Here is a 16,220-nt window from a genome sequence, read left to right on the forward strand (position 1 = left end):
TAGGTAAATCTATGGGATCTACATGTAGATCAAAAATAGGTAAATCTATGGGGTCTAGATCAAAAATAGGTAAAAATCATACTACATAGTACCTACCCCATAAAACGCATATTTAAAAAAAAAGGTTTAATGGCACTCTGGTGGGTCCATGGTTCTGTAACTAGAATTCTCATATCCCTGTGTAACAACACGCAACGCAAATGACCCTGATGTTAACCCCAACCAAATTAATTTTGATTACTTTTAAAATCATTTAAGAAGTTATTTTAACTTATATAAATCTATGTAATCGCCATTGTTCATCATGATGGACGCGCATGTGGATTCTAAACATCATGCAAGGTATACAGTAATATCAGATATATACGTTTATGTAATTTTAGATAATTCGCGCGACACCAAACTCAAACCACGTGTCAGTTTTCCCGCGAGATGTGTGTTTATATCAGGGAACTGTGGGATATTTCACAGGGAAGATGGCCGACTCGTATCGAGATCTGCGGCATAAACTGCAGTCGCCACATTATCGCTCCGTGGAATATGGCAGAAGTAGAGAGTCGGATTCCAAACGGAAACACTATGGTTCAGATAAATATAATTCACCTCGGAACAGAAATAACAGACATGAACTGTCAAGGGAGGACGAACTGCGTAAAGTCAACGCAGGTATCAAGCAACGTAGCTTGTTTTCATCTGAAGAGTGTAAAGTTATTGAGGAGAAAATAGACTCTGTTGTGAAGCATGCTAAGCATGGCGACTATAAAGAACACACAGTTGATAGGGCACCTTTGAGAAATAAATATTTCTTCGGGGAAGGATACACGTATGGGTCACAGTTAGCCAAAAAAGGCCCTGGTATGGAGAGGTTGTATCCTAAAGGCGAAGTGGACGAAATCCCAGACTGGATTCTAAAGCTAGTCGTTAAACCAATGTATGATGCCAAAATAATACCCGCTGGGTTCTTCAATAGTGCTGTCATCAATGACTACTTGCCCGGGGGGTGCATTGTGTCTCATATAGACCCCCCTCACATTTTTGACAGACCAATTGTATCTGTATCGTTTTTCAGTGACAGTGTTCTTAGCTTTGGTTGCAGGTTTTCGTTTCGTCCGATACGCGTTTCCAAGCCAGTGCTATGCCTGCCAGTGAAGAAGGGTCATGTAACTCTTATTAGGTAATCTTCGCATATACATGCATATATGTAATTTCCTATTGGTATACATTAAAAAACCAATCTAATTAAAATTAGACTTGTAATTCCGCTCCATTACAATTCTACAATGCTCTATGAAACCACAGGAGTTTGACGTCTCTTTAAATAATATGTAATATAAATGTATATAAAAAATACCCCTATGTACTATATATGTAAAAGGACCAGGAATGAAATGCTTCACTGGCCAAACTTAAAAAAAACTTTTGACCTCCTTCAGTAAAAGTTATGTAAAGTTTGCTCTGAGTAATGTCTTAATGTGTAACCGCGCCGAGTATACAATAAGATCCAGGGGTTTCAATATACTGATACTTTTTGCCTGTTGAACCTGGCTGTGGTACCGCCTGATTTGGGCTAAATTACATTAGATAGCATACAGATGATATAGAAAAGTACACTCTGAAATTGCAATTGTACCGCCTCTCCTGAAAGATAATGAAATCTCTGCCCATCGCAATAAGATTAATACCATGTCATTTTGAAAGTTTGCAGATTTTTGTGTTTTGTACTGAATAGTATTGCCATAACATCAAACTCCTGTGATGGTACGCTCCAATGAAAGATCAAACAACTCCTGGTTTAGGGTCACTTCAGCATGACCCCTGGCCTAGAATTGGAACATCTTGTGAGATACTGTAATAGCCTATAGCTGTTTATACTTCCTATAGATTCAATGATAATGAAGATTTCATAGGCGACACGCTGCTTGGCTCACTGAAGGGTCATGCTGAGGTGACCTTGAACGGAGAGTTTGTTAGATTTTGTATTGGAGCGTAACGTAGAGCATCGTAGTGGAGCAGAAATAAAAGTCTAATTTCAATAAGATTGAATTTGAGCCCAGGACATCAGAGCATCAGCCGAATGCTGTTCAAATTAGTCCTATACTTTAGCACATATTTGTAGCGAAATATGAAGGTTTCAAGATCCCAAGATGATGTGGTCAGAGTACAATACAATTTACAGTAAATTAGTCCCACCTTCGGGTAATTATGATGTCGCAAAATTTGTGACAACAAAATTTGAAATTGCATTCAGCGGAAGATGGGACTATGGCCAAAAAAAATAATGTGTCTGTTTTAGACCTACCATAATTTTTACCCCCGACCCTATTTCCCCTCCCCGGATTTCAATCTCAGACTCCAGTTCCGGCCATTATTTTAGAGTGAAAGACACTATAAAAAAAAAAAAAATATCCCAACCTACCAACCCTAATTTTTTTGTCAATGTAACCCTAAACAGACATAAATAAAAAAAAAATGGCCTAATCAATGTTAAATCATACTGAAGCGGGATTTGACTGTGTCAATCGACATCGTGGTAATCAAGTACGTAGCTCAGCAATAAAGCATTCGGCTAGTGTTTGGAGGTCCCGGGTTCGAATCCTAGTCTGGAGAATACATTTGCTCCTTTCTTGTTAAAATACTTATACCGTGTTGTTTTGGATCTGGAAACCCCACATTGGATTGACTTCATTATTGGTGGAATCTAATACAATTTTACATGGGGGGGGGGGGTGTCTCGACCCGAGTGAAAGAGTTTGAAGGCCATAATCATTCACATGGTGACCTGCCCTTGTAAACATATTGTGTCATATTCACAGTCATTGGACCCTGAGCCACTTGTAAATGATACTGCCCTATTTATTCCACAATGACTTTCTTTCAATATTTCTGATTCGTTTTGCAGTGATTATGCGGCTGATCACATCACACATTGCATCCGGCCACAAGATATTGTAGAGAGAAGAGCAGTGATCATTCTTCGGCGGTAAGTATTATAACAACAGCAGATTTATTTCTCTGTTGCTAATGTAATGTCTCATTTCTATAATATTTATCACTTTTGCATTCTAAGACTACCAGGATGTCAGAGTTTGCTCTTAAATCTCCTCACTGTAAACGTGGATATTTTTGCGAGTGGTTAATTTCACGACTTTCTTCAGTAAACTATATGCGTGGGGTGACAAAAGAAAAATCAAGAAGGAGAAGTTCTTAATAACCAACGTCCTGCTATAAGTGTTGTGGTTCATCTTCTTGATCGACAGGAGGATCTTAATGGATACAGAGCCCTCTTAAACACATAGTAGAATCATGCAGCTCTTATTTTTTCGATGATTCTATATTTCACAATTTAATGACGTTTGCGTAAATTATCAAGATCTGTTGGTTCCCCTCCCTTGATTCCTGTTTGACATTAGATTATTATGGTCTGTATACTGCATGAATGTAAAATCTGAATACATATCATTATATCATAAGTTCAGTCTGTATACTGCATGAATGGGAAATCTGAATGCATATCATCAGGGTTTTTGCCAGCTATTTTGGGAAAAGGACCCTGAACAAAAGTTGGGAAAATATTGTCAGTGTTTTTGAAAAATTGGGAAATTATCATCATCATTTTAATTTAAGTCTGACTCAAAAAATAAATAAAAAAATATGATAAATTTTAATTATTTTTGATGCTGTATGTAATTTATAATGCATGTTAAAGATACTCCACCGCTGACAAACAGTTTTTTTCTCTCTATCAAAATGAAAAGAGCAGACGAATTAGTATTTTTGTTCAGTTACAAAAGTTGCTTTCTGTACACCATTACCACCATTAAAAAGTTTGAGCTTCTACTTTTACTTCAAGATAAAAATATGAAAATAATTAATTGCATCCCAAAAAATATCTGTGGCATATCAAATAAAGTACTGATTATGCATGCACCAAAAGGAAAAAAAAATATGTTATATTATTTTTGGTGATAATGAGACATATACATACACGATTAAACACAAATTATTGTTCAAATGATGAGTAGGCCTATTGTTTATGCTCTGTCGGCGATGGAGCGTCCAAAGTAGTACAAATGTAACTGATCAATGCAGAAAATATGGTAAAATGCAAGTACATGAGGCCTATGTAAATTGTCAAAGACGTTTGAAAATGAAATATACTACATTTACACACAAACTACAATGTATGGATTCAAACAAAAATTTTAATTTACAACCGATACTTAACAAATTAAATAGCAGCAGACAAAACCTCTGGCCACGTGCCAAAAATACCAACTGACAGGACCCAAGATGAGGTGTTGTGTTGCCTGAGGTGTTAATGAATTGGTGATTGCCATTTATAATCCTATTTTTATGTCTGGTTGATGTTTTGCGTCCGTACCCTGGTTAGTTTTCCTGCGGTCTCGGCCTGCCGACTCACCTGTCATGGCTGCCATTTTTTGGGTGTGTTTGATTGCAAAGTCCAAAAAATTGTGGAACTTTGCCACTGAAATCGGGGTGCTTCCGCCAACGTAAACTATTAAAAAATGATGTTTCCTATGTGGAATGGACTCGTACAGGACATTTTATATCAATAACCGATACCGGAGGTATATTGAGACATCATTTGCGGTTTTAACTTAATGCCATGATTGGGAAAATAGTGACTGAATTTGGGAAAATACAGTGCTATTTTTCAATTGGGAATGGGTCCGTTTACCGGACCCTATAAAGGCCTGGCAAAAACCCTGATCATTATATCATAAGTTCAGTCTGTATACTGCATGAATGTAAAATCTGAATACAGATCATTATATCATAAGTTCAGTCTGTATACTGTATGAATTAGCCCGAGATACTCTGGCCCTGACACCAGACTTAGACATCATAACAGATAGATGTCTGGCGTAGGGCCAGAGCGCAGTAGTACTCGAAAACCTGGAATAAGCCGACACCGTTTGGTATCGGGTCAGGTCATCTCCGATTCAGACTGACCACCGAGAAGCATCACTAACCTTAGTCTATTAAACAAATGAATATTATATCTACCCAAATAAAGCAATCCGTCGAGATTAAAGGTGATTTGCATACTACGAGAAAATGGCGACGACGACGAGGGAAATTTAAAGTTGCGGAAAAGAAACTACTGTGTTGACACTATAGAACGTGCATATGTGATGAAATTGATGACTATGAATAGATAAATTATTCATTTGTTGAAAAGACCAAGGTAAGTGGCGATTCTCGGTGGTAATATTCTGTAAGAAGTCTGAATCGGAGATGACCTGGCCCGATACAAAACGTTATCGGCTTATTCTAAGGTTTTCGAGTACTACTGCGCTCTGGCCCTACGCCAGACATCTATCTGTTATAATGTCTAAGTCTGGTGTCAGGGCCAGAGTATCTCGGGCTATGTATGAATGTAAAATCTGAACACATATCATTATATCATAAGTTCAGTCTGTATACTGCATGAATGTAAAATCTGAATACATATCATTGTATCATAAGTTCAGTCTGTATACTGCATGAATGTGAAATCTGAATACATATCATTATATCATAAGTTCAGTCTGTATACTGCATGAATGTAAAATCTGAATACATATCATTGTATCATAAGTTCAGTTTGTATACTGCATGAATGTGAAATCTAAATACATATCATTATATCATAAGTTCAGTCTGTATACTGCATGAATGTAAAATCTGAATACATATCACTATATCATAAGTTTCAGTCTGTATACTGCATGAATATAAAATCTGAATACATATCATTATATCATAAGTTCAGACTACCATTAATTAACTTCAATTGTCCCTTTAATCTGACCAATTTGATCCATGCTTTTATACATAGATGTACCAGTTGTACAACAATCCGTGAACAACCGGATGCGGGACAGGCTATAGGTCTTTTGTTTTCTGATTATATGTATAAGACTTACATTTAACGGGACGGTGTAATTATAAGTATTTTGTAAAAAAAAAAATGTTCAAGGTATTACACGTATATATCAGTTGTTTGTTTGCTAATGCAAAGTGTTTTCCTATCTCTTATTATTGTATTCTTGTTTGGATGAAATCATCGTATGTCGCGGAGATAAAGTCCAGATTACAAATAACAAATGTTTTATAAAATCAAAACATTTACACACCAAAATGATCAATCATTCTTTTAAAGTTAAATGTCGTTCCTACCTGTCATTTATAAATTGCTTGAATAAGAAATAAAATAAATTGAAAGCTCTTCTTATCCGCCTTCATGATTCGAATTTTTCACCAAGTTTACAAATTATTATGCATGGGGGAAATTTTCTCAATCAAATGAACTTCTCCTAATTAGCGTAAATTTCTAGTTACTGCATTTGATATGTTTGGACCCCCCACCTAATTATCACACCAATTTGTAAATATGGGTTACCAAACAAGTGAGTTTAATTAATGGTCATTGACTCCAAAGTCTCTAGTTATATCAGGGCCTGACAGATTGTTTATGATTATCCCCCGCGAAACGCGTTTGCGGGGGATATTGATTTGGGCTCTGTCCGTGCGTCCGTCCGTCCGTCCGAGTATCGTTTCCGGGCTATAACTCCTAAACCGTTCAACTTGGCTACACGAAACTTTCTGTACATGTTAGGCTAGTGCTCTAGTTGTGCCTTTTGCTAATGGGAACCTTTCATTTTCGATACTTTTTCTGTTACCATGGAAACTTATTCAAAAATACCATATTATTAAAGTTTCCTTTCTATTCCGGGCTATAACTCGAAAACCGTTCAACTTGGCTACACGAAACTTTCTGTACATGTTAGTCTAGTGCTCTAGTTGTGCCTTTTTCTAATGGGAACCTTCCATTTTCAATACTTTTTCTGTTACCATGGAAACTTATTAAAAAATACCATATTATTAAAGTTTCCTTTCTATTCCGGGCTATAACTCGAAAACCGTTCAACTTGGCTACACGAAACATTCTGTACATGTTAGGCTAGTGCTCTAGTTGTGCCTTTTGCTAATGGGAACCTTTCATTTTCGATACTTTTTCTGTTACCATGGAAACTTATTCAAAAATACCATATTATTAAAGTTTCCTTTCTATTCCGGGCTATAACTCAAAAACCGTTCAATTTGGCTACACGAAACTTTCTGTACATGTTAGGCTAGTGCTCTAGTTGTGCCTTTTTCTAATGGGAACCTTCCATTTTCAATACTTTTTCTGTTACCATGGAAATTTATTAAAAAATACAACTGGGCGCGGGGGATAATGCCAAGCTTTGCGGCTCCTTGTTTGATATTTTTTGTACAGTTCATGAATCCTTTAATTTTCTCTTTAGACTTTGTCGGTTACCTCAACAGGAATTAATAATGATCACTTTTTGTTCTTTTTTCATGTCTGTTATTTATTATAGGGTTTTCCCCGATGCACCCCGTCTTGAGCCATCAAGTTCCATTGAACGACCCTTGTCTCGTAAACGGAAAAGGGACCCGTCCTCGTCCTCGTCATCAGATGAGGAGTCTGGATCAGAGGAACAACAGGAAAACAATACCAAAGAAAACGAAGAGGAGAAGAAATCTCCAACACAGACGTACTATCACCGTGCGACAAAGAATTCTACCCGCGTGTACAGGCACCATCACATCAGCAGCAGTGAAAGTGAACACTCAGACACTGAAAACGCTGATAAAAAATCGCGGCCTAAAAAGTCGAAACATAAACATAAGGTGAAGAAGAAGAAAAGTCACAAAGAAACAAAGACATCTAAGCGAAGCAAGAGATCCTGAAGAGAGAGAGAGAGATGCCTTGATTTAGATTTCTAGATATTATAAAGATTGGAGGTTAATCTGCTATGTGCCAATAGTCAGCGATGCAAAGTTTAATGAATGTAATTATTAAGATCGTTAATGAAGATATTATTGCTTGTTGTTTGGAAACTTGTATATTTCTGTGTGTTTGTATCTATAATGTAAAACATTTCATACAAACAGATGTAGTTTTATCTTATAGCTATTATTATTGATTGAGGTAGAACTGTGATTTCGGTCGCTTTTTCAGCATGTAAAACTAAAACATCAGTATAATCTGTTTGTTATTTAATGAAGGTATCTCAGCCTTGTATAAAAGCTAGTGAAAATGTTTATGTTAAGATTTATTGCAAAGATTTTACATATACATTTTTCAAAAACATCTGATTTAATCTTAATTCTTTGATTAATTTGGATAGAGCTTTATGTACACATAATTAAAGTGTTAAGGGTAAATTTTCTTCACTGAGGTGGTGCGAATTAGGGAACATTTTTGTTTACAAAAAAAAAATATATATAACCAAGTAAGCCTTGACATGAAGGTCATCAGCTCGCACATTCACAGGACAAAAATGTAGATCCCAGATCTAGAAGGTAGCTTTTGTAAATTTTGGCAGCACAACATAATACAGGGGAGACAACTCGCCTTTCATCCCTCATTTCACAACCAAATTTACATGCTGTAATAAAATTGAAATTTTTTTAGTCGAGATTTCTTCAGATCAAACACCTTAGAATTGATTAAAAACTTTGATATTCTTTATTAAGTTGTTAGATATTGAATTAATATGAAATGCAAGCTGAAGCATAGCAACATATAAAATTATTTGAAAATATTGTATAGATAAAAAAATATAAATCATTATTCAGTGGTTATATTCTTATCTTCTTACTGTGAGAAATCTCTGACAAGTGATTGTGATCAGATGATGAATAAATCGTATCCCAGTTTCTGAAATCATTTTGGTATAGTATAGACAAATTTACTTTGATTTTTCACTGTTATTGATATTACCTTAAATCTGTTATGGATGATTTTTGTAATCAGAAAATGTCAGTACTGATTTTATAGAGCTCTACAGTTCATTGACAATGTATTTCTCCATCGTCAGAGACCCAAGGTTGATTGCATTCCACTATGCTACACATAACACCCGTAGGACAGCTCGATTTCGGAGCACTGCTTCAAGGACGTCACTCTATAAATAGAAACCAATCAACTAGACTCTTTTAAAATGAGAACTCTTCAGTTTGGAGGGAGATTATTTATGGATATCAATGCTGATTATGTACAGCTTCTGTGAAGCTGATGTTAGCTCCAATCTCATTTGCTAAAAAAATCGGCAGGTAATCTGTCGGGGCCAATCAGATGGCACTTGATGAAAGCAGAGCTTTGAGATCGAGCTGTCCCATGGATGAGAAGTGTAGCTTAGTGTAGTGCAATCAACTGTGAGTCTCCGACGATGGTATTTCTCCAAATCTTAGGGTAATTCTGATTTTGAAAACTAACTTTTCTTTATGTTATGGTATGGTTGTTGGTGGCTGGCTTTACTATAGGTAGTACATACTCCAGATTTTTAGGTCACCTGAGACGAAGTCTCAAGTGACCTATTCTAATCGCCTTTTGTCCGTCGTCGTCCGTCGTGCGTCGTGCGTCGTATGTCCGTAAACAATTTACATTTTCAACTTCTTCTCCAAAACTGCTGAAGCAATTTCAATGAAATTTTGCACAAACCTTCTAAGGCATAAGGCCAATCAAAATTGTGAATTATATGATCCTCACCCCCCAGGGAGCTATGGGAGGGGCCAAAAGGGGTAAAATTGACTAAAATTTCAAAAATCTTCTTCTCCACTCACAGATGTGATGGAATTAAATACTCTTCATAGATAGAAAGGTCCTAAGGTCCTTTACAAAAATTGTGAATTATATGACCCTGGGGTCTCAGGTTTCCCCCTGGGGAGGGGGTTAAGTTTACTATAGTTTATATAGGGAAAACACATTTTTGAGTATTATTTGATCATTTGTAATAGGAAATGAGTCAAATATTGTCAGAATTATCAGTATGAGATGGCTATTGAATCCTATTAACCAGTTTTCCATGACTGACCCCCAGGGGCCTTAGGGGCGGGGTCAAAAGGGGTCAAATAGGCTCAAACTTTAAAAATCTTCTTCTTAAATACTGGAAATGGTAGAATCACATACTCTTCATAGATGGACAGGTCTTAAGGTGTTTTATGAAAATTGTGAATTATATGACCCTGGGGTCTCACGTTTCCCCCTGGGGAGGGGGTCAAGTTTACTATAGTTTATATAGGGAAAACACATTTATGAGCATATTTTGCTCAATTTTCATAGAAAATGTGTGAAACTTGTTTAGAATTATTAGCCTGAGATAACATTTTATTATCATATATCTATATTGGTCCTGGTCAACCCCCTCGGCGCAGAGGGGTGGGGCCAAAAGGGGCAAATAGGCTCAAACTTTAAAAATCTTCTTCTTAAATACTGGAAATAGTAGAATCTAATACTCTTCATAGATGGACAGGTCTTAAGGTGTTTTATGAAAATTGTGAATTATATGACCCTTGGGTCTCATGTTTCCCCCTGGGGAGGGGGTTAAGTTTACTTTAGTTTATATAGGAAAAACACATTAATGAACATTATTTAGTCATTAAAATAGGAAATTAGTCAATTGTTGTCAGAATTATCCCTATGTGATGGCCATTGAATCTTATCAACAAATTTTCCATGACTGATCCCCAGCGGCCTTAGGGATGGGGCCAAAACGGGTCAAATAGGCTAAAACTTTAAAAATCTTCTTCTGAAATACTGGAACTGGTTGAATCAAATACTCTGTATAGATGGAAAGGTCTTAAAGTCCTTTACAAAAATTGTGAATTATATGACCCTGGGGTCTCAGATTTTCCCCTGGGGAGGGGGTCAAATTTACTATAGTTTTTAAAGGAAAAACACATTTATGAACATTATTTGCCTATTTTTCATAGGAAATTAGTCAATCTGGGTTAGAATTATTAGCCTGAGATAGCATTTTAACATCATATCCATATTGGTCTTGGCCGACCCCCAGGGACCAGAGGGGCGGGGCCAAAAGGGGTCAAAATGGATAACATTTCAAAAATCTTTCTTCTGAATTCACATAATCTTCATAGATTAAAAAGTCAAATTTATAAAATCACTGACTGACTTCAAGGGCCTGATGGGCCAATATATAGTGTTTATATGCATGTCTTTGTTTCATTCTGTATCTGAAATCAGGTGACCGTTAAGGCCCATGGGCCTCTTGTTGTGATTGTAGTTGTCAGTATTACTATTTGTTTCAGACAACCATGCATTGTCTTATTAGGTTACTTGAGAGGAAGTCTCATGGTGACCTATTCTAATCGCCTTTTGTCCATCGTTGTCCATCGTTGTCAATCGTGCGACAATAATTTACATTTTTCGACTTCTTCTCCAAAACCGCAGAAATTTTGCACAAACCTTCTAAGGCATAAGGCCAATCAAAATTGTGAATTATATGACCCCCATCCCCCGGGGGCTGTGGGAGGGGTCAAAAGGGGTAAAATTGAATAAAATTTCAAAAATCTTCTTCTCCATCACAGATGTGGTAGAATCAAATACTCTTCATGAATTGAAAGGTTTTAAGGTTCTTCACAAGAATTGTGAATTTCATGGCACTGGGATCTCAGATTTTCCCCTCTGGAGGGGATCAAATTTACTTAAGTTTATATAGGAAAAACACAATTATGAACATTATTTGCTAAGTTTTCATATGGAATGAGTCAAACTGGGTCAGAATTATTAGCCTGAGATAGAATTTTAACATGGTATCAAAAATGGTCCTGGCTAACCCCAGGGACCAGAGGGTCGGGACCAAAAGGGCTAAAATTTCCAAAATCTTTCTTCTGAATTCAGATTTGATGGAACCAAATAATCTTCATAGATTAAAAAGTCAAATATATAAAATCACTGACTGATTTCAAGGGCATGATGGGCCAATATATAGTGTTTATATGTCTTTGATTCATTCTGTAGCCGAACTCAGCTGACCATTAAGGCCCATTGGCCTTTTGTGTTTAAAACATCTAATTAGTGGTTCACATTCCTTAAAACTGTTTGATTCATCATCAAGGAATAACGTTTAATCTGTAGCTAGTGATTTTGACTGATAAAGAAGAATGCTGTACACATTGGATCCCAAGGCCTAAATACTACTCTGTTGATGTGTACCTGTTCATTCTCTAAGTGCCTGCTTTCATGGGTTGGTGCTCTAGTAAGATTGCCAGTTTGTCATTTGATTGTTTATATAAACATATGTCTGTCGGTGTATTGTTTTTTACCCATTTTGAGATTTTTTGATTAGGATGATAATGCCAACATTTGGTTTGATGATTTTAGTGTTTCTAGAACTCTCTATAAATATACTACGGCAGTCATGCTGAAATAAAGAAATGGCGAACATGTGACAATGACATGTACGGTGTGTACCCTGTCACATAAGTCAGTGTTCTGATGAAGGTGACAATGTATGTACAATAAAATATAACATTAGGAGCTATCATAGGATGTCTATTAGTGATAGTAACCCCTTGAATATTTTGGTAATGGGCTTGTAGACAGCTGGATGCTCCTTGGTAAGACAAAATTATATTTTGGGTATTGACCATGTTCATTATAATGGGCTAATAAGAAATTAAACATTAAAAACAAATATAGGAAAAAAAGAGGAAAAGTAACTTCATGAATAGTTCATGAATAGTCTGGGAATTTGAATGTGATTGCAGTTTATCATTGAAACCAAATGCTCTTTGAAGCCACAATTGACGCGAAGTCATACCGATGCTTGTTAAACTACTGAAGGATCTCTACATATCACCTCTCCCACAGTGCTTTTAGAATTTCCATATATCCTTTTATACATTGTATTTGTTTTAAACATTGATTTCAATTTCTAACAAATGACATACTGCCATGTCACGGTAAAGCTAAGCTCAAGTGTTTCGTGTTTTAATATGATTTATAGATATTATTCACTGATATTTTGTTTGACTTGCAGAAAACCTGTGCCCAGGCATATGATGTACGTTAACATATAGAAGCTTAAGATGCTATTTGTTTGTTTTGAAAATGAAGTGTGGTTGGATGCCAACCACTGTTCTAGGACATGATAATTGTTATTGGTGTGTGTTTTGTCCCATATTAGTTAAATAGGTACATGTTATTGCTATATTATTTTAAGGCTACAATAGAATTGTTACATAGAAAGTTGAAGTTTTGTTTTAAAGTGTTTATGAAGTTTCTGAAGGATGTATACACTATTGTTAATACTTGGATTGTTTATTTGTTACACTGATAGTTCTCCTCTATGTGTGTACAGTAATTTAATTGTAGTTATATGCATATGCAGACAAATCTGCTTCCTTAGCCATAAGCTTATAGAAATGGTTTGTAGGGCCTTTATAATCTGTTTACCACATACTGATTGGCCTATTGATTAGGATTTCTTTTCCCGCAGAAAGATTTTGTCTTCATCATATAATTTAGGATTATATAATTTGTTGTAAATCTCATTTCAGTCTGTTATGTCTCCACATTGATGTTTTATACAGTATTCTATATTTTATCATTTACTGCCCATTTTTAGATAATCTGTCAATCTGTTTAAATATAAACCATGTGTTACCCTTGTGGTGGTAACAACTGCTATGTGACTGTAAGTACTCGGAGTTATCTCCCCTCCCATGGTGTGGGACATTTTGTGCGATGTTTGTGAACTACATCTACTCACAGAAATAAGATTTGATGTTTAAACAATGACATCTGTACCTGATAATTAGTTTTGATATTATTGCATCTTTGTATTGATTATCTGTATTTCAGATAGTCATATCTACTAATAAGATGGGCGGTTTCAGTTACAATGATCACGCTAATTTCATCATTGAAATCATTGTTGTGTTTATGCTTTTCAGATTTACGAAATAAATGTTAGAAATGATGCACAATACTGATCCATTGTTAGATATAAACAGAATTAATGGGGGTAGGGGGTTATATTAATTAGTTCCTACACTGAAATAAATCTTATTGTTAATATAGATTATCAGACAACATCAGTAGAATCCTGGATTTAGAACTAATACCTTGATTGCCTTTCCTGGTGCATTGAACCGAATTGTATGGTAATGTACACTCGAGTATAATTTGAACCTGTGTTATGGGAACCATTCTCCTACACTTGAGGATAATTTGTACCTGTATAATATTGTCTGTCAGAAGATAATTATGCCAGTTAAGAGCCGTTTATATATAATCGTGTTGTCCATCCTATCTGGCTAGGTAGGGGCTGTTTGGTTGTAGAAAAATCTTGAGTTATCAGAGAAAAACTAGTCTGTGCTGGAATGTTACTGGTATAATACTGTTTTAAGTAGGTAGGTTGGCAGTTTATAAGATTGAAGTGCCAGTACTTATCATGTGCGTATTGATTGTTGAATTAGTTCACTAGGTTTTATGCTTTCTGATATAAAGGTATAAACACATACACAAATATCATTTTTGTATCTCTAGTTTACGTTCCTGATCTAACTGCTTAGTCGGATCTATCGGAGTTACAGCCCTTTGTCTCACCCTGTCACAGAGGGAGTGAAATGAGGGGAAGTAACTCTTGATAGATCTAACTGGTTCACATACCTTGGTTCCACGTGTTGAAATGATGAGCTCTTTTGAGGGAATAAAACATTTCATTATTATTATTGTTTTTGTCTTATGTCACCAAAACGGAAAATTATGGTAAAAGTATCCATAGTTAACTATTAATTTGGCACATGAAACATCAACAAATAAAGCTAGATCATTCATATTGTATTGAACTAATGAGTCTGAGAAGGCTGTCTGTGACTTGCACATATGTTAAATACGGCCTCAATGAGTCTGAGAAGACTGTCTGTGACTCGTACACATGTTAAATACGGTCTCAATGAGTCTGAGAAGACTGTCTGTGACTTGTACATATGTTAAATACGGTCTCAATGAGTCTGAGAAGGCTGTCTGTGACTCGTACATATGTTAAATACGATCTCAATGAGTCCGAGAAGGCTGTCTGTGACTCGTACATATGTTAAATACGATCTCAATGAGTCTGAGAAGGCTGTCTGTGACTCGTACATATGTTAAATACGGTCTCAATGAGTCTGAGAAGGCTGTCTGTGACTTTACATATGTTAAATACGATCTCAATGAGTCTGAGAAGGCTGTCTGTGACTCGTACATATGTTAAATACGATCTCAATGAGTCTGAGAAGGCTGTCTGTGACTTGTACATATGTTAAATACGGTCTCAATGAGTCTGAGAAGGCTGTCTGTGACTCGTACATATGTTAAATACGGTCTCAATGAGTCTGAGAAGGCTGTCTGTGACTTGTACATATGTTAAATACGATCTCAATGAGTCTGAGAAGGCTGTCTGTGACTTGTACATATGTTAAATACGCCTCAATGAGTCTGAGAAGGCTGTCTGTGACTTGTACATATGTTAAATACGGTCTCAATGAGTCTGAGAAGGCTGTCTGTGACTTGTACATATGTTAAATACGGTCTCAATGAGTCTGAGAAGGCTGTCTGTGACTTGTACATATGTTAAATACGATCTCAATGAGTCTGAGAAGGCTGTCTGTGACTTGTACATATGTTAAATACGGCCTCAATGAGTCTGAGAAGGCTGTCTGTGACTTGTACATATGTTAAATACGGTCTCAATGAGTCTGAGAAGGCTGTCTGTGACTTGTACATATGTTAAATACGGCCTCAATGAGTCTGAGAAGGCTGTCTGTGACTTGTACATATGTTAAATACGGTCTCAATGAGTCTGAGAAGGCTGTCTGTGACTTGTACATATGTTAAATACGGTCTCAATGAGTCTGAGAAGGCTGTCTGTGACTTGTACATATGTTAAATACGGTCTCAATGAGTCTGAGAAGGCTGTCTGTGACTTGTACATATGTTAAATACGGTCTCAATGAGTCTGAGAAGGCTGTCTGTGACTTGTACATATGTTAAATACGGTCTCAATGAGTCTGAGAAGGCTGTCTGTGACTCGCTTGTACATATGTTAAATACGGTCTCAATGAGTCTGAGAAGGCTGTCTGTGACTTGTACATATGTTAAATACGGTCTCAATGAGTCTGAGAAGGCTGTCTGTGACTTGTACATATGTTAAATACGGTCTCAATGAGTCTGAGAAGGCTGTCTGTGACTTGTACATATGTTAAATACGGTCTCAATGAGTCTGAGAAGGCTGTCTGTGACTTGTACATATGTTAAATACGGTCTCAATGAGTCTGAGAAGGCTGTCTGTGACTTGTACATATGTTAAATACGTCTCAATGAGTCTGAGAAGGCTGTCTGTGACTTGTACATATGT

General features: G+C 36.4%; 1 protein-coding gene across 1 annotated transcript; it reads left to right on the forward strand.

The window, feature by feature from the left end:
* Window positions 1–346: 346 nt before the first annotated feature.
* LOC138322635 (RNA demethylase ALKBH5-like) lies at window positions 347–14,550 on the forward strand. Its single transcript, XM_069266625.1, has 3 exons — window positions 347–1,174; window positions 2,900–2,980; window positions 7,389–14,550. The coding sequence occupies exons 1-3, from the start codon at window positions 477–479 to the stop codon at window positions 7,759–7,761; spliced, it is 1,152 nt and encodes a 383-aa protein (XP_069122726.1). The 5' UTR covers window positions 347–476; the 3' UTR covers window positions 7,762–14,550.
* The last annotated feature ends 1,670 nt before the right edge of the window (window positions 14,551–16,220 follow it).

The sequence above is a fragment of the Argopecten irradians genome, chromosome 5 (genome assembly GCF_041381155.1).
Source record: "Argopecten irradians isolate NY chromosome 5, Ai_NY, whole genome shotgun sequence".
NCBI classification, from domain to species: Eukaryota; Metazoa; Mollusca; class Bivalvia; order Pectinida; family Pectinidae; genus Argopecten; species Argopecten irradians.